Genomic DNA, 25,749 nt, shown 5'->3' on the forward strand with positions numbered 1-25,749 from the left:
CCCATATTATCACCGCAAGCTAAGAAACGTACCAATTCGATCACTATACTGTATATAATATATTCTAGTAATACAGTACACTTATTTAATGCAGCCTCTGAGCATACACTGTGTACACCTGACAATGGTCACGTAAATAAAGACGATTGTGGGGAAAATTGAACATTCATTTTTCTCTCTACCGGCCTATTGATTTTTTGTATATATGCATGTACAGTGCCAACAGTGAATAGAGAGTCCATTTATTTTACGCTATTTAATGACAATTAAGTGGTTCTCTAGGGAGTGACTTGTAAATCTGTAGGCAGTGTTGCACTAAACAATGATTGTATTGTTTCAATGTAGGCAGTGTGACGGTGTCTAGCGTCAACATACCGTAGCTTTCAGCTTGTATGCAGCCAAGAATTTGTAATCTTCCATCCAAAGTCCATGGACGTCCGATTCTCGTGATTGAAGATATAGAGCCATGTGGACCCAGCGAGAGCTGTCTGGATCAGGGATACGTCGTTTCAGAGTGCTGTGTGTGTGTGTGTGTGTGGGTGTGTGAGCGAGGAGGTTTCAAGTGGTTGTGCTACATCTACACAGGAAGGTAGGGACATGACTATTCAGGAACAGATGTTGACATTATAGTATGTAGCTTTACTATTTCTGTCCGAACTGTAAACTGTTCGAGACAGCTTCACTAGCGCTACCTGAAACCTAAGACACAGGCCAAACCTAACTCTGTCATGCAAATAATGTCCTAGAAATATCCCATAGAGCTGGTGCTGCATGCTGTTTTTCTCATCTGTGCCATACAACCGAATGGGAACTTTATATATGATCATGTATAGGTGTTGTGGGCATGCACATGCAGTGTGATCAACTATCTCACCTGATGAGTTCTCCAACTGTTTCGTCAAGTGACACTTTAACTTTCCTTGAGCTTTGAATGACAGGTATTTTGACCGTGAGGATCACTGAGTGGAGCCGACCAACAGACAACTGCAGTGAGAGAGCACAGCTAATAGCAACTGCATCACATCACATCACATGCAGCCACGTAATATAGGTACAGCATCAGGTTAGTATACATTAGGAGAGCTCCATTTTTATAATGTTATACTGTTCATTACAGTACCGGCCATCAAAATCACAGCCAATACATGAGCTGTTTGCAGCACATAACTATAGTGCAACTAGGAGGACACTTGTGCAGGAAAGTGCAGAATAGCTCAATTTAGCTGCATACATGATATCACATAATAGATGACTACACTGAACTAATAGTCTACATAATAGCAGAGCTCTATGCAGTATTACTTACATACACTGCTTGCTCTAGACCTTTAGGCTAGTTAGAGACTAGCTAGTAACAAGACTAAGAACACTTGGCCAAACTGACTGGAACTAGAAAAGTGATTTATATTGACTGGCACAGATGTTTTGAATAGCAGGTGTCACGCCCACAAATCAATTAGTCAACAATACCACTGCTATGGATATGGAAGTCCCTAGGCAACTAATTTCCTCTGCACGTGCCAACCACTTACACACCTGCACTACAGCAACTACAGCAACTTTGTAATGTGGGTAACCCTATTATACTTCAAACACTTTCCTAAGCTATTGATGCCTAAAGGGAAGTCACGTAGTTTTTTATGGCTGTACACGGTGGGTGTAGCAGCTGTATACAATGTATTATAGTGACACACATGCTGGAACACATACATTAAATAAAGCAGCAAATCAATAAAGCAGCAAATCAATCAAATCCCCATCTTTGTCCGGTTCTTTTTACAGCAAAATTACTAAGTTTCTGAGAGACTGGGCTAAGAGATAGATCAAACAGTGGAACCAGAACTAGGAAGTGCTGCATGGGAAAGTACTTACCTTTGTAAGAACTTATAAGGACTTCATCTACTCTAAGCCTTTGATGATGTCCATGACAACAATACTATTTAGTAATGCTCTTAGTGAGGTAAACCGATTTGAGCCAGTTGACAAATACATCATTATAAGAATATATAATACCCTATCAGAGGATTACAAAGGCTTTATACTATATATAAAGGTGCTAGGTCCCTTACTATAATTATTCCCATAGTGAAACGAAGACTACTCTCAAAATAATGGAATGAATGATGTCAACAATCTAAAGATCTCGTGAGCATACATCAAGAATTTCTGTTATGCTCTTGCTTTCAGAGCTATTAAGTGTGAGAAGCACTTTCTGAGGGACAACAATTCTGCTGGTTTCATGCAGAATTACTATACATGTCCAGTACATGGCATAAAGCACACATGCAGGAGTGGTTACAAGCACTCACCCGACACTCGAGCACGTCAGTAGGCAGGATGTGGTAGTAGATCATACTGTCAGACGAGTCCAGGCTGCAGGGACAATGAGGTAATGAGTTAAGGTATTATGTGAAAGGATATGTTTTGGTGCAGTGGCAGCTACATGCATGCTTATACGTAGTGGGTGCTTAACTATAGACACAAGGGCTAGCCATTCGCAACTGAGGAATGTCTCAATATTGGCTATTGTGAAGCTGGTTTTCAAAGCAGAAACACGATGTAAATGTATAAATGTACATGTACATGTCAATCTGTGAAACTAAAATTGAGAAATTTTTGACGAGTGTTCATCCACAAAAAATGTATAATTACAATGGTCGCACAATCAGTCAACAATCTGGTACACTACCTCAGTGGCTCAATGGTCTAATCCCTGAGTTATAAGTTATGATTACTACATCCAGCGCAACACAAGGAAAAGGGTATTCTCTGCAGTGTCAAAGTATGCACTGTGAGAGAACAAAAGGCTTTGGATAGGTGCAAGACCTGTGGTCAAAGTCACATCCAGTGCAACACAAGGAAAAGGGTATTCTCTGCAGTGTCAAAGTATGCACTGTGAGAGAACAAAAGGCTTTGGATAGGTGCAAGACCTGTGGTCAAAGTCAAGAGGTGAGATAATGAAAGTTCCTGAGTTAACTGATTCACCGACACAGCTTACTTTAGTGGTGACAATGGTTTCTTTGAACAAACAATAAACACTCAAACGTTGGTGCCCAAATCCTTACAACAATAAAACCTATATTACAAGTGACAAGTGACACACTCTATATGTACATGTAAAAGGTAAAAGCTGGTTTCTAACACCGGTGCTTACGCAAGCATTTTGCAAGACTCTAGATGGTGTTCACATGCATGTGAGGGGTGCCTAACAAGTGTATGTGCTGTTAAAGGTATAGCTTTTAATCAGCAGTGCACCAAGGAAACTCCTCATATGGTGCGGTGGCAGCTACATGCATGCTTATACGTAGTGGTGCTTAACTATAGACTCAAGGGCTAGCCATTCGCAACTGAGGAATGTCTCAAAGCCAGACGGGTCGTCAAGGAAACATGTCAGCGGAACCACATTTATAGAGTACAATAGTAATTGAGAGCTCTCTGACACATTCTACTGGGAACACTGAACTTGCTGGCACTGTGGTAGTGTACTAGAGAGTGAGCAAGAGGTGTCAGTCAAAATGGACGTGTTTTAATGCTGGTGCACTTGGATGGACTGTCAGTTACATAATGCACTAGACTGTGCCTTGTGCATTATGTAACCGACAGTCCATCCTCGGCACACAAATTAAACAATTAAATATTGGCTAGGTGTGTCTCTAAATAATTATAAAGAACAGAAATACTATCTACCACCACCACCACCCCCCACAACACTCCCTACACAAATCTCGGGCAATGTGGCAGCAGATGTAACATGATAGCATAAACACAAGGGGAGATTATGAAAACATCACACACTTTAAACTTTTAAGGACACGAGGCTACAGATTGGCTAGGGAATTTGGACATGAATGCTAATCCCACCACCCACTGACTACGGAACGATGACTTGTACAGTTGCCCTTCTATACTAATAGTGTACAAGTGACATTGACAGCATAGCTTTTGATGTCTACAATGCAAATTGAATTGGAGGATATCGTATATCAGGTTGCGAATACGAGGTTAATCGAATGCGAATGATACTGTGCAAGCCAGATTGCGTTTCTAACTATTTGCAAAACATGGGAAATTGCATGAGCATGCTAACACTTTGGGTGTATTCATGGCTACAAGACTGCATAAGATACTAAAGTCGCATACATCTTCAGTGGAGGGAGGGTGCAGGTAATGGTTGCAATAGTTCCCCAAAAGATGCTACTTTACTACATAATTATGTCAGTACACTCTTTTGGTAAGTGATCGTTAAGGGAGTAATAAGCTATAATTAGTGCAATGATCCCTTACCAGATTCAATACAATAATTATTTTGGCAAAGATGGTTTGCTCAAAAAACTGGCAAGCTACCATTATTATCTGCTTATAGTGATCCCTACCAACTTAATTCTAACCATGCTACCACACTGTACCACTGTACCGATTCACAGCTACAGATGCACTTGTAGCACATTTGACACACTCAGATTGAATTCGTTGCATGGCTCCCCGCACACAAACTAGGGAATAAAACTAAATTACACGTCAGAGGTAAACATAACACAACTCACCCGCCCACGAGGTTGAACCCTAGACAAAGGTTAATGTGCCGTGCACAAACATAAACATGCTGTCAGAACTGTTAAAACTAGCCATGCTATAATCCCCAATCCATTTCTTAGCTAGATGACAAACAAGTTAACCCCCCACCACACATTTCATTATTCACGCAGAACAAAACATTCCAGCTGGGTCCTAGACACACTACACTTGAACTCTAACCCAACATGGGAATAGGGAGGGAGTACGTCATTGACCTTTGAACTTATATGTATAAACAGATAAGTAAGAAGCAGCTCATATATAGGAAGTTGGACACGCATCATCAATCACGTGACATTCCTAAGCGCTAACCATAGATACTAAACAACTTTAAACGGGTACCTCTGACTTTACTGAGCTTATTAACACTTGACTATATGGACTGGTCCAACCAGACAACCGACACAGCTAGAGTAAGAATATATATTTCAGCGGTGCTGTATGTAGCTTGCACTGTGCACTGTACTGGCTGGCAAGAATCTAGTAACTCTATGCACTGATTGCTGGGGATCGATCGAGTTGGTTAATGAAAGGTTCAATTTTGCAGAGAGTTAATGTTGCCTTCAGTCTCTAATGACCGTGCAACAACAAACAAACTTTACATGGAGAATCATTGATCTGTGCAAGCTCAGCAAAAAGTAGTGCACGTCATCGTGTCTAACCTCCTCTGGAAGCAGCTATACATTGCATAAAATCCATAATTACCCGAGGCGCGCGTGGGTGGCCACGGGTATAGTAGTACGTTGTTTGTTTGTAATAATTATGTGAGCCTACTCACCTGGGTGCCAAAGCACTGCGTTTACAGCATGGATAGCCTCCACACAACAAGTTAATTGTGGCAGATTTCGATGTTAAAGCTTCTTTGTCGTATAAAAGCAAGCAAAAGCTAGCAAGTTGCCTAGCTCTACACGTGACCTTTTTCAAGGTAGATCTACATATTGCAGCTGAAGTGATCCTTTACCGGTCTCTATTAAAAGTAGAATTGTAGGTAATTGTTGCTTCTTTACTCCTCTGGTTTTTATAAATCTATTTATTCATGTCAACAGCCGAGGGTTAGCACTTCAGTGCTCTAGTTTGTTTGTTTGTGTGTGATATGTACACGTGAGTCTACTCACCTGGATGCCATAGCACTGCATTTACAGCATGCATGTCCACACAACAAGTTATTATGGCAGATTTCGATTAAAGCTTCGTTGTTGTATAAAAGCGAGCAAAAGCTAAAAGCTAAAAGCTTAAATTTGCACGATGGTTAGCTCGATCTACACGCGACCTTTATTCGAAGTAGATCTACATATTTGCAGCTGAAATGATCCTTACCTGTTTCTATTAACAGTTTGTTGCTTCTTTATTAAGGTATAACTTAGATTTATTCATGTCATGTCAACAGCCGAGGGTTAGCAGCACTTCAGTGCTCTAGTTTATCCATATCTACGGAGTAAAGATTTCTATTAAAACTAAGCTTTACAAACGGTTTAAACCTTTAGCACTGAAATGCTATTCTCACCGACCAGATCGAGTGCTGTACAAATGTGATGTGAAACTCAGTAGTACCGTGCAATGCGAAATTTTTGCTGTTTTCGAGGGATAAAAATCCTTCACGAAATTGTTAATTTGAGTGCCTTGAAACTTTTGTGCTATAATTTATGGTGCATGAACATGGAGTACATGTAGCTAGGAGGGGCAATGAAAATAACCTATACAGATACAGGGGTATATCATATCAGACTCGAATGCTTTGACAAGGCTTTGAACGGCAGTGGTGCATGCACTAGAACTAAGATCACAGCAGAGTCAGCAAAGAGGCCTAGATTGTTACCAGTAGGACACCTGACCTGATCTGACATGCAATGGGACCGCAGTATGAAAATAAATAGGGCTCCAGTTGTTCCACATGACTGTATATAACGTCAGGAGTGCATGCACACGCACGTTATCAGGATATTCATGCACTCCTGATTACGTGCATGTGCAATGCCAATGCATGCCTAAAGCGGTTAGCTACATGTAGCTAGCCAACGTGCAAGGTAAGCTTCTACAAGGTAAGCTTCTACTCACTATTATTCGACAACAAAGCGCTTTAACATCAAAATCAGCCACTATTAAATTCTTGTGTGGAGGCTATCCATGCTGAAAACACAGCGCCATGGTATCCATGTGAGCAGACAGACAGACAGGCTACTATAACCTGTAGCCGCCCACGTACCTCGGGTTAACAACTAGAGATCACCTCCTGCCAAATAGTGTCTAGTTTGCACAGAGTGGTCTTACATTGCGAACAAACTAATTCCATTTATGTTGCTTAGGGTGGCACCTAAGAAGCAGCTGAGGGTGAAAAGGCCAGCCTACTTAACAACAAGACGTCTTTGCCAGCTGAGCACTAGACCAGTACCTTCTTTGTAACGCAGTACTTCTCTTTTGAGCAAGTGAGTGGTAGAGTTGTGCCAGAGGCTTGTTCTATTAAGGAATTGTACACAAGACATTGTCAAGATTTACATGTTTGGCTGAAATGGAGTGTACACACACTAATAGTGTCTATTCACTCACAAATTATCCATATTGTTCACACAGACTAATCGTAATTATTATCATGTAGGTGGATATCCATTAGATGTGGTGAACTCTGACTGGCTGGGCTACAATGACAAACAGACCTATGAGATATATAGTGATAGTCTGGAGTCCAGTGGCCTACAATTTATCGCACATTATGATACATTTAATACATAGATCTGACAGCAAAGTAGAGATTTGCAGTGAGTAGTTCAAAATACCAGGGCACAAATTTCAAGACAGAGTACACTGAGCAGGGTACAATCTTTACATGTGCATGCAACGGGCCTACACAGACACATCCAATGATGAACAGTCTTTGTGAAGGAATGCACAGATTTGGCACTATGGAACAAACGAACTGTATAATTACGAGTTGATAGCTCCAAATTAGTGCAAGCTCTACAACATGGTAGGCAGGACAGTAAGCTAGAGGGCAGGTAGACACTGCAACACTTGTGATATTGAGTGGGTGCACCAACATAAGAAAACTCCCAGTGTTTTGAAGCATTCACATAATAGCCATTGAGGTGGACTGTGATTGTTACAATGGACTAGTTAGGACTTGAGTAAAATTTGTGGGACGTATTTAGATGATGAGAGACAAAAGAGATGTAAGGGAACAACTTTCTTTTGAGCAACTAGGTACAGGGTTATACTACATGTATAGTAATTGGTGTACGTAGGTTGAGGAAAGAAAAAAATATTAGCCACCAGTAACTATCCACTTTTTAATTCTGCATTGTACGTAAGTGCGTCAACTGCACAACAAGTACATGTACACTATGAAAAGTGGGGAAGACTTCTCTTGGCCACGCAATAGAATCATATACACAACAGCACACCTCCACACTTAAAGTGGGCTTGGATGGACACTTGCCTAACTAGTGTACTTGTAATCTAACTGAGTATTTACAGGCCAAGGGAGAACCTCCCTCTCTCGGTACAAGCACTTAGTCAACTGACACTCACTGCATTCTGAGCCTGACATGATAGAGGGAGTATCCTTCAGAGGCGTCCATTGGAGGGTCACTCAAACTGAGCACTTGACACAGGACGTCCCCCACAGTACTGAACTGGTCGTACTCCACTGACATGCTCGCCTCGAGGGAAGGTATCACAACACGCACATCTCTGTAGGCAGGCTCCAAAGTCTTCAGCTCTAGCTTGCACTGTGTTTGTGTACATAGAAAGCACAAGTAAATACATACAAAAAAGGTATATAAAGTACATTAGTGCTTAACGACGAAATTGCGTGTGCGTGTGTGTAGGGCGGTGGGTAGATGTATGCTCTCAACAGAGCTAGATAAATCTTATGAACCTCAATCTCAATAACCACCCTAACCATGTGAACTGCCTACTGTGTATCTATCCTAGTTTCCGACTGGTTATTGCCCAAATTTACCATAGCAACTCAACATTATAGCCCAGCACAAACAATGTAGCCTAACTTATGCAAAACATTGTTTGTTTTTAGCTTAGGTATGTGCATTCTTGTGCATATCAGTGAAGGGATCCAAACTATCATTGGCAAGCAAGTGAGGTCAAAAGATTATGTGATCAACAATTGTATATCAAACATCGCAGAGAGCTTTGAGATGTTTTCACTAACGAAGCAGGAATGCAGTGCAAACAAACATCAGTTTCTGCCAGACAGGACAATGAAGTACTTGAGCAACCAAAGACCGACTAGGGAATGCTGCTACTCAATGCTATCACTACATCACTGCCAGCCACAGTTGGCTGGCATGAATGCAATGGAAGTTAACTTTACAGCTTTGTATTCAACCATTCTAAGTGTGGATTAAACTTTGTACTTCACAAACAGCTACATGTAAATATCACAGTTCTAACTCTTTTATCAAACGAACCAATGCCAATGTGTTGTCGCCTACCTTCCTCTTCCAATGCACCTCATCTGGTTTGCTCTTATTTTTTCGCCGCAACAACCCCCCTGCTATTGTAAGTGCTGAAAAAGCACCACTAGATTTCCTCCGTGTAGCTTTTATTTCCTCAGGAGGCTCGATCGGTCGACTAGCGGACAAGCAAGCAGTATGTCTCTTTACATCCTTGCTATCGACACCTACGTTGAGTGTGTTGTTCCTCTCTCGGCTTACGGCCACAATGTCTGCACTTGGGAGGTGTCCATTGGGTGCAGCTTCTCTAGCAGTACAAGTGTCTACTTGCATATCACCGTTTGTGTTCAATAGCTGTGCTCGTTTAGTGAGATCAGCTGTTGCCAGATGCTCTATTTTAACGATACCATTCGAGACACTGTCAGGGCGGGACGGGACATGGTCGACTTTTATCAGAGCGCTTGCTATGTTCCGAGTAGCTGTGGCTCCTTTTGCGTTCTTAGCAAGCCCAATACCAGTAGCACTATCCAAGGTTGGAGTAGGTTCCGAGCCAGAACGAAGAAAACCAGTCTCTCTACCAATAATAGGATTTCGAACATGCTCAAACGAGTCAGATGACTCCACAAAACTTGACACATAATTGGTGGACCGCATTCTCTCCATCACTCGAACATGGCCATTGGCAGACACAGAAAGAGGAACAGGCTTAATCCTCTTTGACTTAGTGTGTCCATCAGAAGCACTTCGTTTCACCGTAGCTTTTCGATCTTTTGGTGGCTTTGCTTCTGCTTGTGGTTTAACTTTCCTGGACTTGGTATGACCATCAGAAGCGCTGCGTTTCAATGATGAGTTCTTTTCTTTCGGTGGTTTGACGCTTCTGGATTTTGAATACCCATCGGAAGCGCTACGTTTCAAATTAGACCTCTTCTCCTTTGACTTCGGCTCTTTACTGCGGCTCCTAGATTTCTCCATTCTTTTATCAGTGGCTTTAGGTTTGTCCTCTGCAGTGTACTGGCCCAAAGCCACTTGATTCCCTCCAAAACCAACAGCTATAATGTCACCAGAGCGTCCATCAATGCTTCTTGCTTGTGCACCAGTCAAATCCACACAGCTATGAGAGAATAGGTGATTCTTGAACACTCGAAGAGGCATTTGTTGAAAGGCTGTAACGCGACGTACTACTAGCTATTATGCAAGCAAGCCAAAACTGTTGTTTATTATAAACTGGCAACTATATTAGCTTTGAGCAAACTGGCTATACACAACATTGGAAAGTCCCTCCCTTGCATGGGCTGTTTATATAGCAATCGCTGACGCCAATAATACGACCACACACTATAGCGTACCAAGACTAAATTAGAAGGTGGGTAAGAGTGTCTAAATAGAGCTGTCCAATTAGCCTCGTTAGAAGATAGAGTTGTCTGCCAAGTCACCGTGGGTTGCTGTAATACATGTAGCCCATGCGAGTGAGTCCAAAAAATACACACACTAAGAATACATATCGTGAAAAGTGGTTACCTATAGTTTCAGACTGCCCAAACTTGAGGTGACAAAGCAGGTATCACGGGCCATCCTAGAAACCGAGCAAATTTGGAGTTTGATTTGGGCACACAGAGATTGTTTATACTGGGTCTAATTGATGTTTATAAAGATTGTTTGAGCATTAAATTTAGAATCACGTTGATGGCTTGTATACGGTATATGTTTGTCAGAATAAAAAGTTCCTGTTTTTTTTTTAACGGCCGGCTGAACCGCTTGCATATAAACGGAATGGTAAAACAAGGCAGCTCATTAAAATTTCGAACAGTAAAAAAAATGTATCGTTACATTAATAAAATGTCGAACAGTACAGAAATGTATCGTTACATTAACGCAATTCACTTCATATAATTATTACTTGCAGGTCACTTGTTTTTGGTGGTATAAACAGATATAGTATAAATACAGTAAGCAATATTTTGTGGTTGAATACACGACAATGATCGAATAAACATAATGGTGATCGATGATGTCTTGGAACAATGAAGGCTTAATAGTAAAGCAGACATGATAGATCCTGATCGGCTTTGAACTATTTCCAGGTCAGCATTCTAACAATAACATAATCGAATTCACTACAATAACAGACCCACTGCAATGTACACTAGTCTGGCTATCCAGCTTTCAAGGATGGGTACGTACGTACGTTGTGTGTCCCGAGATATTGCTGATTTGGGACCCGTTTTTGTATCGTATTACAATAAAATTTAATTACAGTATATTTATAAAGCTTGCGAGTTGGTTTAGCGGTTTTCTAACAACAGCAACACTACATGCAACGAGAATTTTCTTCGACAGCTACTGTATGCTCAGCAATACATGTACATCCCTTCAGTACAGAGAATGCTTCAGTACAGAGAATGAGTGAGGCCCTTCCTTTTTTCCAGGGTGTAACTTTTTAGCTTTCTTTTCTGACAGTGTGCCCATCAAGGTTTGGTTCATTATAGTTATAGTATCATGCAACACAGTTCATCATAGCTATTTCAAGGTTTGGTTCATTATAGTTATAGCATCATGCAACAATGAAACACACAATGTTGGAAGTGTAGGTACATTCGTAAGTAGTGAGCTCACCTCTGTAGGTAGTTTGTAGTGATTCAAAGTTTGGTCCTCCTCCAGCCACTCCCATCCTTCCTCATCCTAGTGGGAGAATGACGTTTAAGGTATTTGTGGCATTTGTCAAATTTGTGCTTCCGATAATTGTTATTAACCTTCTATAGTTGGCAACTATAAGCTGAACATTACCGTAAGACCTCGATTTAAGGCGACCCTTTTAAACTTGAAAAATTATGTTGAAGCCTGATGTCCCGGCTCTACTAAGTCAACGTGCCTTGATTTCCGGCCGCTTAAAACATGTAGTTTCCAGTGGGCTATAATCGAATCTAGGGTGTGGCTCTCATTCACCTCCAATTAGGATGCAACATTAACAAATAATTATAATCGCAGCTGTCGCTCACTTTTAGAGGCAGAACATTGCCTGAGCTCGACGGTGTCGCATATTAGTTTGGAGGGTCGCCTTAAATCGATGTTTTATGGTACTCAAAACAGGGAGATAAAGATATATGACTCACCTCCATGTATCGAAACAAGTGCAGTTTTGAGAGTTGAGGAATCGGGAGGTCACATCTCTCGTGGAATTGCTGGGAGGGCAAATCACACAAGCGTTCACACAAGCGTTCATTACAAGACTTCAACTTCACAGCTCAGGTACATGCACTGACTCCGCCCATACAGCACAAGCTCAATGAGTACAAGTACGCTACACACAACTATAGTTTGGGGAGGTCCGAATTCATTAACTGTATGGCAATGAGCTCTTTTATTTTAAGAAACATTATTGTTGAGATAGCATTATTTTTACTCAATCGTGAAAACCTAGCTGTAGCTTGTCCCTACAGCCTTTTCAAAGCTTGTTGAGGTACGATCAATCAAGCTTGTATGAGCTAAAGAAGCAGTTAGCAAACCTCCAAGATTCATTTGCAGCAAGAAATGACTCATTGAGCATACATAGCTCTGGCAATCGAAACCTCACAATTTTCATGACGGCCAAAAGGCTGTTCCCCAATGGTGTCTGTTTTATGGACGTTCCACTGTACCATAATCACTAAAAACGTTTTGCGAGCATCATTGAGTATTGAGCACTTCGCAACAATAAAACTTAAACTGGTACTGGTATATGTACAGCACACACTTTTCTGCTGATTTGGCTCATTCCAAAGGGTTTTCACGCCAAAACGCCAAAATAGTCTAGTAATAGGTAGTGAAGCTTCTATCTCATAGTAAAATGTGGAGTACTCCATCAGACTATCACAGGTCTCACATCACCCACTAACCCTGTTACTAAGAACTAGACCACATATAATTAGGAGTCAGACAAATTCTCACTAGCTGTACACCAACAAATGTTTGTAAGTAAGCCCATGAAAGAAAAATCAGCCATCTAGAGTACACAAAATATACTTATAGGCTACTCTGCCAATTAAGAGCACCCCAAAGCACATCAGAGGAATAGGTAACTAGGTTAGTGTGAAGACTCTAGCCATCCCTACTGTAGTAACCAACAAGAGGATTAGATTTGCACCCTCAGTGGTCTTTAGGTGGTGATGGGATAGCTACAAGCTAAAGGCTAAAGCTGGATATGACACTATATCCAGCTGTGCACAATTAAGTTACATTTGACACACGTTTTACACTGATCACCACACACACCTTGAGGATGGCCACTCTTAGAAACTCGATCAGAGTGTAGGGTGAGAAACGAAACTTGAGTGAAGTGCCACGACCTTTCTGACCCTGAGCCACATCGCCAGGTATGGACACAGTTACTACACACAACTCGGACAGGAGCATCGACTTTCGGTTGGCTAGCAACTGGCGATGGTTGCCTCGGCGTTGTTTAGGACCTGAGGAATTAATAGTAGTGGGAAAAGCCAGATTGTATGTAATCTAAGCTACCATATACATGTACACGTTGTAAATGTAACAATGCGAAGCATTAGAGCCATTAGTATACATGTTTAGACACGCTTTTTGACAAATCCACCAGAAAATCTTATAAATAATTATACTGCCTAAACATTATCTCTACAGTGGTATACATGCCTATACAAGGACTACAACACCTGTACAATGTATGTGATCGAGACACACCTGCTCTGAGTGAACTGAATCCGTCTTTGAGGTTGACCATCTTTCGGCCTACGTGGAGCTGCTGCTGACTCAGCGACGAGGCCATGGGCTGTCTGTCAATAGGACTGCTCGTGAGCGACTGACTATGAAACAACACGTCACCCTAGGGGGGGGGGGTATGCTAGGTTAGTAATTCCATGTACAAATACACCCATGGTCCCCAAATATAATGCAGACCTCTCCTGAGTGCATGCATGCACCTCGACTCTTCAATGGGCTCGCTGCAAGTTACATTAGGGTTTGGGGTACAATTACTAATACCATAATGTGTATAGAGCTGAGAGTACTGCACTTGTATGTACAATGAATGTATACACTGTACAGTACTTTGCTGCTGTGGGCCTACAAATAAGAGGGTTTGCTGACTGACCTCTGAGACTAGCGAGTCCCGCCCGCTGTGTCCTGGGTCCAGATCTCCCAGTCCCGAGTCGATGCTGCGTACAGAACGACGGGTGCTCGTTCCATTGGTCGGTTCACGGAGGAAGTTGTCGGTAGATTCTGGCGGAGACGAGGAGCTGTCTCGCGTGGACAAAGACTTGGAAGGGGGTCTAGAGAGGAGGGAGATAGCAAGGTAACAGCCAGGGGTCTTGCTAAAGGGGCCGCCATAAGGGGCCAAGAGTGCACATGTACTTATTGCAATCTCAAAATTTTACAGTATTACAATTCCACAGCCATGCTATTCAACCTACATGTACGTCTGTGCATGTACATACATACATGTACAATGTATGTAGCTATGCTATTGGGAGTGGTTCAACAGTCTCACCTCTGCACATTGTCCATATCCTCCACCTCAGTGCGAGTGATAACTGGAATAGCCACCTTGGTAACAGTGGCTAGACCGTTGGCTAGTCCCTTCCTGGTCCTACGAGGACTGGACTGAGTCTCTCTGGGGCCGGGGCTTGCCGACTTGCTCACCCGCAGTCTGTCGCCACCCATGAGGGGGAGGGGGGTAGCTTCTAGCCTGAGGGCTGTGTGTGAGGGGGAGGGGGCGGGGATAAATTAAGTTGAGAGTGGTGTAAAATTTACATAGTGTAAAAACCTTAACATTTATCACTTTGGACAAGTTTAGCAAGGGAAAATACAAATCATACATACATTGTAGAACACTCAACGAGGCTCACAGAAAAATGAGGTAGTAATGAATTGTTGTTGTATCCACAGCTAACAAGTTAACGACAACAAATGTAAACAAACTGTAAACAATCCTGAACCAATCAATACAACCATCACCTTCAAGCATTTCACTCCCGCCACTCTCAGTCTTGATCCTTCCCTTGTGCTTCCCACTGAATCTCTTCCACGCCTTGTTGCTGAGGGTCGGCTTTTCCACGGCTAGTTGATCCATGCCCCCTCGGCCCCCCACACCCAGGTCAAGGTCTATCTCCGTGGGGTTCCCTGATTTTGTTACCTGAAGGAGTGTTGTGGTTAATGGGGCATGGGCTTATGCAATCACTGACTGTGAATTAGTCTTATTGAGAGCACTAGCCAAAAAATGATACAGATATATACACATTAATTTACTTCCTTCATTGCCAATAACTGAATATCAACTAGAAGAGATTAGTGTTAAGTATTTGCTACCGATCCACAAATGAAAGTACTGATCATAGTTAGTATACACTACACGTTAGCATACGTACCCCTTACACAAAGGAAGCGCTTTTGATGGGAATGAGCCACATTCTACGTAATCACACAAACTGTCTCTCATGGACAAGTCCCTACACACATGCTTAAGTCTGGAGCACTATGGACAAGTCCCTACACACATGCTTAAGTCTGGAGCACTATGGACAAGTCCCTACACACATGCTTAAGTCTAGAGCACTATGGACAAGTCCCTACACACATGCTTAAGTCTGGAGCACTATGGACAAGTCCCTACACACATGCTTAAGTCTAGAGCACTATGGACAAGTCCCTACACACATGCTTAAGTCTGGAGCACTATGGACAAGTCCCTACACACATGCTTAAGTCTGGAGCACTATGGAAAGATGCTCTACAAGAGGGGAAGAGGGGAATAGTTGTGATAGACCCCATCATGCATGTGTGCTAAAGTATTATGCATTACTTGTATGGCTAGACAGTACATTACAGAACAATTTAGTCAGCCATTCATAAAATAATTACTTAGCACTGTATTTTGCTATTTGCTTTGCAATTGCCCATAGGAGGACTATAAGCACAGCTATTCTGTACACAGACTCACCTGTATAGCATAAGCTTCTGGCTCTGGCACAATGGAGACTCTAGTGCCCACGTATAAGTCATCACTGCTCCCTGAGTACCTCTTGGTGAGCACCGCAGCACTTCTATTTGGTGACTCTAAGATGGCAGGTGGCCTTCTGTTGCGTCTGGGCTCCCTCTTTATTGTGCAATAGGTTGAGAGGTCCATCTCCCCTCTGGTATCCATCTCTGATGCCATCTAACTCTACAGGGATTTGTGAGGTGGGGTGGTGGGGGAGTGGCAGTTCAATTAGGACATTAATAATCAATTCTCTAACGACATCGACAGTTGTCTGCTGCAAGGCACTTCAAATGATATCACTGGTCATATAAGGACACTTGCAATATTAATATTATAAGGGAAGCAATTAAAGGTTTTGATTACATCATATTTTGTGATGTGGTTTCGAAGTGTACAAACATGAGAAGTGTGGTGGAGAGCTGCTGCCCTTTGGATAATTATGTAGATTTCAAGTTGGTTGCTATACTTATTGCAGGTAACTATGACCACTGATTGCATTAGGGAAGTAAACACATACCCAGTGTGTGAATGAGGTTGGGTATACACTTAATTCCCAACAGTTTGAGTAGCATATCACCAACCTGAAATCCTCTGTACTGGGGCACCTGCTGGGTGAGCTCTAACCAAACCAAAGCAATGAAGCCTACCAAAAGTTAATGAACATGTACTGCAGACACAAACAATGACCCATCACACACACACACACACACACACACACACACACACACACACACACACACACACACACACACACACACACACACACACACACACACACACACACACACACACACACACACACACACACACACACACACACACACACACACACACACACACACACACACACACACACACACACACACACACACACACACACACACACACACACACACACACACACACACACACACACACACACACACACACCTGTGGACACAAAACCTCCATAAGTTAATGACCCTACAGACTGGACAGTAAACAATACACACTCAGCAAACAGGTGCATGTACACATTACAGTAACCTTATGCAGTGCTACAGTGCATCATTTGAACGGGTGTGTAGTCAGTAATCTTATGCAGTGTTATAGTGCATCATTTGAACGGGTGTGTAGTCAGTAATCTTATGCAGTGCTACAGTGCATCATTTAAACGGGTGTGTAGTCAGTAATCTTATGCAGTGCTACAGTGCATCATTTGAACAGTGTGTAGCCAGTAATCTTATGCAGTGCTACAGTGCATCATTTGAACGGGTGTGTAGTCAGTAATCTTATGCAGTGCTACAGTGCATCATTTAAACGGGTGTGTAGCCAGTAATCTTATGCAGTGCTATAGTGCATCATTTGAACGGGTGGGCATACTTTCAGTTACAATAGCTCTGAGTGATAGAATGACAAACATAAGCTGGCTGTGAATTCCACGAAACATCAATCAAGCAGGAACAATAATAATAGGAAGATACAACACACACGCTTTTGCTTGTCACCTTGCTATTGTACAAGGGCGTACAAGAATGAAAGAGGTGACCCTCTAAGTCTTCAATTGGTTTACATCACAATTCAAACATCCTGACTACATACTTTCCCACCCATAATTAATCACTTACGAATCTCGTGTTAATACACGTATGGAAAAGTTTACTACACTCCAGCTCAGACGAGTTACAGTTAATTTAACTCTTGCCCATATAGACTCCGCGTACGTGCTACTAGTTATAAAGGGGGGGGTAATATCTTACCTCAAATGGATCAAACTATGCAAGCAGCAGTCTATATAATCACACTGTAATTGGACCTAAGTAATTTCATCGCAGAGAACGAGACAAGTTGACCTTGGGCTTGTGAATGCTCAAGTTAATAATGCATACAGAAGCCTAACTACTGTGTCAACACTCGGATATATATTAAGCCAGTGTATACTGACTTAATTAACAATTCTTCCCACGGAAAGTCAATTGTTTTATATGTACACACACAATCCTTCTTCCAGCGTTATTTATTGGAACTGTACCGACTGCCCATATAAACACACACACACACACACTCAGAAAATACCCTTTGTGCTCGACAGGTGGTCTGGTTCTGCAGTAAACACTGTTAGTTTAGCAAACACACACATACCAAATAAACACACTTGCCTACAAACGTTCCACACACATTCACTACTAGATGCACAGCACAATAACTACACTGAATGAATGCACACCGCCATATTTAACAGCAGTACAAATTCACACACCATAACCAGTGTAAGGGGAAGAGGTCTAACTATTCCCACTGCATGGGAACTACAAGCTGAGCAAACCGCTTAACATCCACTCACATAGGAGCTACAAGCATTTGTGGCTAATTAGTTTAGGGTCCTATGGCAATGGGTATACATTTCCAACTACTCTGTTTTATACTAAAGAATACATTCTCATCATATAACATATAGGTGTATGTGACACACCATGCACCCCTTCTACTGTAGTTGGTGCAGCAGAGCTTCAACTGCTCACTGCTATATATTTACCAGGGAAACATTGACAGTTACAATAGTCTCTGCAAGACCAACATCCTCACTGAAAGCTACCCATTCCTGGAAGACATGGATAATGCCAACTGTCACCTAAACCTAACCATAAACACAAGAAGTGTACGTGGAATTAAGTCTTTATAAGTGTGCTTTAGATATGCATGCCTGCATAAATGGTATGAAAAGCAGGGACCAATGTACATTAAGTAAACCAAACAAACTAGCTATTTATACAGTCCTAAAGCGAAGTACACACAATTCCAGGCCTAGCCTGTAGGTACTAGATGTACACAGGGTCTGCTAAGGAGATGTGCATGCATATACAAGTACAAGTACAGTCACTATGAGCCGTACATAAGAATCGTGAGTATAAGATATCAATTTGCTTCAATGTACAGGATACTGAAGACCCTTTAGTGCACATGAAGCACAGTGTGAATGCTGGACTGAATCCCTCACTGAAAGGAATTTAAAAATTGGCCCATGAACAGAACATCCCAAATTATATAATCAGAAGAAGTACGATTTGATAGAGCACCCACTAACGATGGATTGCAAAACAACACTCAAGCTGTATATGCAAAAACGACTTACATTCAACAAACAGCAAATGCTCTCAATTAAAACCGATGCAAGACTAACACACTACTCGCATGTCCATTAGCAAGCACAAACATTAAACACAGGCCATTGCACAAGGTCAATGTGCCTTTGAGTACAAAATTCCGAAGTAAGTACTAGATCACTCACTGAGCCACAGGCAATGTTTTGAAAGTGTAAGTGATGATTATCACTTTAGGGACAATACGTCATGCAATTATAGTTGAAACACTGAATCTACATGTAGGTGGGGCTATATATGTGAACAAACCGATTAGAACGCCCTAAGTCTGTTCTCACAGTGGCCAAACTGTCACTGTTAAGAATATCTACGTCCACCATTAAGTATAAAACTGCTTGCACATAGAAGATTATATACTCCCAAATAACGCTGCAAGTATGAGAGGGAAACGGAGCGACACTGAAGCTACATCTGCACTCAGTATCAATGGAAACCTTTCCTGACACACTACTAGCAAAAGACCAATAATCCCAAATAACGCTGCAAGTATGAGAGGGAAACAAGAGCGACACTGAAGCTGCATCTGCACTCAGTATCAATGGAAACCTTTCCTGACACACTACTAGCAAAAACACAGAACACCCACCAGGCACCTTTAAATGTTTGAGGTAACTTACATGTACCACAACCCATACAATGTCTTTGAGGTCACACCAAAACACTAATTCCATTCAACCCCAGCGCCATTAATTATTAACCACAATTTGAAGACATTCTTTTTGTCTGTTCTTATAGCACAAATGTACACTAGCTAGTGCACTAAGTATCTATGAAGTCAGAAGAAACCTCTCAAATACGGCGTATAAGTCACCAATTTTGTGCTCGTAAATTGTGTTCAAACTTGTGGTAAGAGGCTCTATACTAGCAGTAGCCCTTGATGTGCTCCTGTTGGTAGCTAGACCCAGAGGGTACAAATTCATGGCTTTGGCTCACCAAAAACAGCTGTTAGAAGCTGACCAAGACCTTTACCTGCTGCTTACACTGTTTGGATTCAACCAAGCAAGAATGGAATGCGTGCCCATCGTTTAGAGAAACAGAAAATCTCTCTCGACTGTCAAAAGCACAAACTAATTACAAATGTGCCATTTTGTTGACTCAACCGCTAGCTTGTAGCAAAGTCCCTACTGTTTGCATAAAACATGAGGCTTAAGGGTACATGTATACACACAGAGAGGAAAATAGTTCCTTCTGACAAAGTTTCCCACAAACAGAAAAAGGGGGCGTGTATTCTGATAACAATAGTGGTTGCAAAACGATCTCCCTCCTTCCACATCCGCTGTTAAGCAGCCAACTTAAGTGCAGTAACTTCCACTGTGTTTCCTACAATACCCCCGCCCGCCCCCATTGGTGCCAATTCACAGTATAACCCCAACCAAGTGTATACACGCACACACTGAACGGTAGATAGTGCCTACTCACAGTATAACCCCAACCAAGTGTATACACGCACACACTGAACGGTAGATAGTGCCTACTCACAGTATAACCCCAACCAAGTGTATACACGCACACACTGAACGGTAGATAGTGCCTACTCACAGTATAACCCCAACCAAGTGTATACACGCACACACTGAACGGTAGATAGTGCCTACTCACACAGTATAACCCCAACCAAGTGTATACACGCACACACTGAACGGTAGATAGTGCCTACTCACAGTATAACCCCAACCAAGTGTATACACGCACACACTAAACGGTAGATAGTGCCTACTCACACAGTATAACCCCAACCAAGTGTATACACGCACACACTGAACGGTAGATAGTGCCTACTCACAGTATAACCCCAACCAAGTGTATACACGCACACACTGAACGGTAGATAGTGCCTACTCACAGTATAACCCCAACCAAGTGTATACACGCACACACTGAACGGTAGATAGTGCCTACTCACACAGTATAACCCCAACCAAGTGTATACACGTACACACTGACCGGTAAATACCCACGCTGGCTAATAGCAGCAGGTCACAACAGACAGTAGCTAATATCCTAATGTTGAGACAACAACTAGTTAACCATTCGAAGAGAATATGTAAAATACATAACATTGATCCAGTTGTCAAACGTGTGGTTGTGGTTTATCATTAGAGGCTACAGACCAATTGCCATTTATAGTCCATTTAGAATTCACAACATTTAGAAGTCAGAATTTGCTGCAACCATTCCAAGTTAAAAGCAGGTTACACTAGTTACACCAACATTGCACAAGCTTTGGTTTTTGGCTGCTAGCTAACTGGTTTAGGGATAAGTGTTTTGACTTGGGCTGGTTGGTAAATCAATTAATTCTTTAATACTGTCAAGGTGTTAATTAAATCAAGTGCAAGACAAGTGGTCTGAAAGTAGTTGATCTATCTACTCACACACACACACACAGTACACCCTGAAACAAAATCTTGTACCAGGTGACTCAGAAACAATATCCTCCCAAACAAGGCTGATTGACTAAATTGCTCATCACATCTCAAACAAGGACCTGGGTGTCCATAATACCAGGAGTATTAAGATTCATGTACTCCAGATAATACTAAAAGGGTCACAACTAATTATAGCTGGGATAGTAATAAACTATAACCCATAATTACAATAATAATTATATTAACCTGCATGCAAACTTGCAACTAATGTGCAACTAATGTGCACTGTTCACACAGTCCCTCCGACAGCTATTATATACTATAGCATTCAGAGGAATTAAACATACAGGGATTCAACAACTGTTGTGTGTGCCATGACTGCTGACATCATTAAGAAAAAGTTAAGTAGCAGAAAAAACCTTTTATAGTCGTTTGCCAAATGTGTACAAGGTGCAAAGACACAACTAAGCAAGGGAGTGAGCTGGTACCATCTGTCTAAAACAAATCCATGCATCTAGATACGTTAAATGCAGACAGAGGAACCACCGTACACATAATATACCATAGTGCTAGAAATATAATTATGTGAGCATAAGAATTATGCATTAATTTGAAGGCTCCAAAAACGTTTATTGCGATCCAACTAATTTATTTCCCGATTAAAGATTAAACCCCACGATTTAATGGAGATTGTACAGGCCTCAAATTAATCATCAGTTGTGCAATGAATACAAAAGCCCGAGCATTAATTAATAGTAGGCACAAATTTATGCGATAGCTATTGCAAGGACAATGTTGAACAAGCTATGACAAGCTTTTTCCATGCCAACCAGAGGACTTAACACAGTCGATAGACTTACTCCAAATCACGAAACAATGGCAACTGTATTCTGAAATATCATAAGTAAGTACACCAAAGTACAATCGAGATAGGTGGTTTAACTTTAAAGTGATATGGCTTGGAAAACTGACAATTTAGTAAGCCTGGGTCTACATGTTTATATTTCCCACCTAGATCTACTACACTTTTGCCATGTAGTCTAGTGGGGTTTAACTGTCATAAATTGGCATAGGGTTTTGTTCTGGATCCCTGGCCCTGTGTACACCATGGACCAATCTAGACATGTTTTTTAAACAGCTAGCTAGCTAGCTACACGTTTTAGGTAGCTATAAATACTCACTATCTTACCTCAAAAGCTCTTTTTCTTCAGCTTACAGCAGCAGATCTGCACCTGCTTGAGATTCTCCGGAGACTAGACTGTACTATCGCTTGAACATAAAAACATAAAACCAGATCCGCTAGATCTAATTATTTACTTGGTGAGGTGTGGTGGATGTGTGGGAGATGCCATGTAGACTACACAACAGGGTTTCCCCCTAACAAAAGTGAACAATGGTGGGTGTGTTGCCACTTACAAAAGTTTCTTTGCAAAGGATTTCCTGCTAATTAATTGTAAAGAGGCTGCACACTGCACTGTTGAACAGATCGCAAGAGGTGAGTGCTTAAGTAAGGACACCATAAGATAGCATTAAGTAAGTCTTACTCTAGTTGCATGACTTGAACAATGCATATATCTAGATCCAATATCTACAGGTGCAGCTAGAGTAATCTACAGGTAGATCTAGTATCAAAGTTAATCCACAACATTAAGGCAACAGACAGTTTGTACAAGTACATGAACAGCTTGTAGAGTACGTATACAGTATTATTAATGTTGTCAGATCAAATAGATTTGTCACCTGACGTTTTGCAACCTTGTAGATCTAGGTGCAGTAACTCAGTATGGCAAGCAAAGCACTTCGATTGAAGCCGCCACCAATTCCCACAAAATCAAAATTGGTTCAAGCTTTCTCCCAACAACAAGAGCCATGTGATTCAGAACTGTACGATGATATTGTGAGCATAAAAAAATACTCCACTGACGCTAATCAAAACCTTACAACTGAGAATACGGACAAAAACGTCTCTATGTTGAACTTTTCTGAAGCAGTGTCAATTCAAAAGTTGGAAATGAAACCAAAACCGCAACCAAAGCCCAGAAACAGTGGAGATAAAGTTACCATTACTCGTCTAAAGCCTCTGCCAAAGCCCAGAACCCTTCATGCTGCTTGTAAAGTTACCGTTGCTCACAAGAAAAAGCCTAAACCTCTGCCCAAGCCGCAGGTTGCTGCTCAAGAAAGTGAAAATGTTGAACATTGTTTTAATACGAAAAAGCCACCTATACCAACGCCTACACTTGCTACTACTCAAGATGATGACATTTATGATGATGTGGTTGTGTACAGAACAAAATCAAAGCACTCGTGTGAGCCACCTGTTGCACCTGAACAACTTCTCCATGAAGATGAGTCATTACCCGAACAAAATCCGTTGTCATTCGGTGCTGTCAGTGAACAAGCAGAATATCTATATACAGATGCGTCATCACTGTCGTATCCTCGAGTATGTACTATCTCTCGTGAGCATAAACTAGAACCCGGCTACGAGCAGGGGCAACACTATCAGACTGAGGATGGACCGAACATTAGTGAAGTACAATCTCCCCAAGGCTATACATATAGTCAGCCACACCAAGATTGTAGGTTGTCTGTTGACAGACCTCGTGATAACGTGCAACCCACCGTAACGTCAACAGAAAACATATCAACACCAACATCGTATATTTATCCAAGCCTCAGTCCACAAGCATTAAGACGTTCACAACAACAGCAACACTTACAGTATGAGTATGATTATGCATGTGCTGATATCGGTCTATCAATGGACTCTGTGACGTCCGCCTCTGACATTGAGCAAATATCCTCTTCCGAGGGTGTTTTCGCTAGAAGAAATTATGACTATGCATATCAACTACAGTCCAGTCCTAGTTCCAGGCAAGTGTCTGATTCTGAAAAAGGTAACCCTGACCATAAGTATTACTACATCAGAAATCCTTCAGAGGGCTTTGATATTGACTCGTTTAATTCGAACAGCCGGCACTCATATGACACAATCTGTGATGTCAGAAGGATAGAATTGCCTGAACCAGAAGACCCACCAATCCATTTAGCGATTGGAAACACTGAGGCAGAGGCAACAGCCTCACGACCACGACACTATCAAAGTGTCAAAACAGAAGGTCAGCAAGAGATGAGCCCTTTCTCAAGAGCTACTTCTTCAGTGAATTCTGACGTTTCAGTTAGGATGAAGTTTGATCCACTACCTGATGTACCACATTTACAGCTTTCAAATAGTGAAGAAAGTGAAGCAAGATTGATCCTCTATGAAGATATCGACCCTCAGCCTTATGAACAGCCACATTTTAAATTATTGCCCAATAAAATTCGACATCAACTAGTCAGAGGACCCAATAAGAAGAAACTCCATTTGAATCATAGGAAGTCGACTAGACGTCCTTCAATACTAGATGTAGGAGCTGATCAAGCTCAATTTAGCACACAAACTCCAAAAGATAGTTGTCAGAGCGATGATGATTATGATACTATCCCAAATGAAGAAGTATATGACATGCTTCTAGAAGATAGTGGCATACATCACAGTTTAAGTGTCCCTATTTCCACTGTCAGAAGGCACAGTGTGTCAAGCCCAGAGTCACGTGAAGAGCTTCTTCAAAGTCTCAGTAGTAATGTAGTGGAAAAAAGGTTTCTGGAAACGAATAGACTTGGGGATTTGGTATACAGCAACTTGAATAACGCTGGAATTATTGATGTTGATGTTTCCTCCAGAACAAAAATTGTTAAAGAACTCGAGGAGCTAATGCAGGGTGCTCAATTGTCCCCGCCTATCATTCGTCCTCGATCACGACTTGTTTCAAAAATGGATCAGAGACTACTGCATAGATTTAGACGGACAGGAAGTATGTAGCTGAATAAAAATGACAGTTTTATGTGTTGCGATTATAATAGATACACTAAATCAGTATGTACAAAAACATGTGCAATGCGGGGGGGGGGGGGAGGGGAGAGAGCTGTCAATTGCATTGCATGGAGACAAAATGATTTATCATTATTCTCACACCACTTCTTAAACAAAGTATATATATACATGCACATGTCCATGCATTGTACAAGGTCCCTTTATTGGTACAAATGTATAATGATGTCGTGAATATTGTTTTTACCTCCAACAAATTTGGCTAAGCATTTTCATATGGTTATCACATTGTACTCTGCATGAATATCTATGCACGAACTTGTTACTTTATACTACATGCAGGGTTTCATCTAGTGGGGGAGGGTGGGCGGAAGCTTCCATCCCAAAATGCTCATTTTACAAATTT

The 25,749-nt window shown here is 41.6% G+C and overlaps 2 protein-coding genes across 7 annotated transcripts in view; one reads left to right on the forward strand and one right to left on the reverse strand.

The window, feature by feature from the left end:
* LOC135332919 (uncharacterized) overlaps window positions 1–22,815 on the reverse strand; it is a 29,831-nt gene extending 7,016 nt beyond the window's left edge. For 2 of the 4 annotated variants that reach the window (XM_064527844.1, XM_064527843.1), the window contains exons 1-13: window positions 22,659–22,814; window positions 15,925–16,146; window positions 14,943–15,120; window positions 14,476–14,680; window positions 14,080–14,257; window positions 13,671–13,812; window positions 13,230–13,423; window positions 12,092–12,160; window positions 11,595–11,660; window positions 8,098–8,297; window positions 2,310–2,373; window positions 875–984; window positions 376–517 (exon numbers count right to left, since the gene is read on the reverse strand). In XM_064527844.1, the coding sequence (XP_064383914.1) occupies window positions 376–517; window positions 875–984; window positions 2,310–2,373; window positions 8,098–8,297; window positions 11,595–11,660; window positions 12,092–12,160; window positions 13,230–13,423; window positions 13,671–13,812; window positions 14,080–14,257; window positions 14,476–14,680; window positions 14,943–15,120; window positions 15,925–16,140 (1,764 nt within the window). In that variant the 5' untranslated portion in view covers window positions 16,141–16,146; window positions 22,659–22,814. Of the gene's footprint in view, window positions 1–375; window positions 518–874; window positions 985–2,309; window positions 2,374–8,097; window positions 8,298–9,020; window positions 10,256–11,594; window positions 11,661–12,091; window positions 12,161–13,229; window positions 13,424–13,670; window positions 13,813–14,079; window positions 14,258–14,475; window positions 14,681–14,942; window positions 15,121–15,924; window positions 16,147–22,658 lie in introns of those variants that run through there. The other 2 variants (XM_064527846.1, XM_064527845.1) reach the window with 2 other exon arrangements.
* An 11-nt stretch (window positions 22,816–22,826) lies between these two features.
* Window positions 22,827–25,401, forward strand: LOC135332920 (uncharacterized). 3 transcript variants are annotated; one of them, XM_064527847.1, is made up of 2 exons: window positions 22,827–22,964; window positions 23,232–25,401. In XM_064527847.1, exon 2 carries the CDS (start codon window positions 23,253–23,255, stop codon window positions 25,332–25,334), a length of 2,082 nt encoding a protein of 693 aa, XP_064383917.1. In that variant the 5' UTR covers window positions 22,827–22,964; window positions 23,232–23,252; the 3' UTR covers window positions 25,335–25,401. The 3 variants fall into 3 exon arrangements, with proteins under 3 accessions (XP_064383917.1, XP_064383918.1, XP_064383919.1); XM_064527848.1 differs by having other exon boundaries at window positions 22,952–23,002; XM_064527849.1 differs by lacking the exon at window positions 22,827–22,964 and adding an exon at window positions 23,035–23,161.
* The last annotated feature ends 348 nt before the right edge of the window (window positions 25,402–25,749 follow it).

The sequence above is a fragment of the Halichondria panicea genome, chromosome 3 (genome assembly GCF_963675165.1).
Source record: "Halichondria panicea chromosome 3, odHalPani1.1, whole genome shotgun sequence".
NCBI classification, from domain to species: Eukaryota; Metazoa; Porifera; class Demospongiae; order Suberitida; family Halichondriidae; genus Halichondria; species Halichondria panicea.

What these genes read in the sequence shown, in the direction of transcription:
- LOC135332920 (XM_064527847.1), top strand. Translation starts at nt 23,253, where the DNA reads ATGGCAAGCAAAGCACTTCGATTGAAGCCGCCACCAATTCCCACAAAA.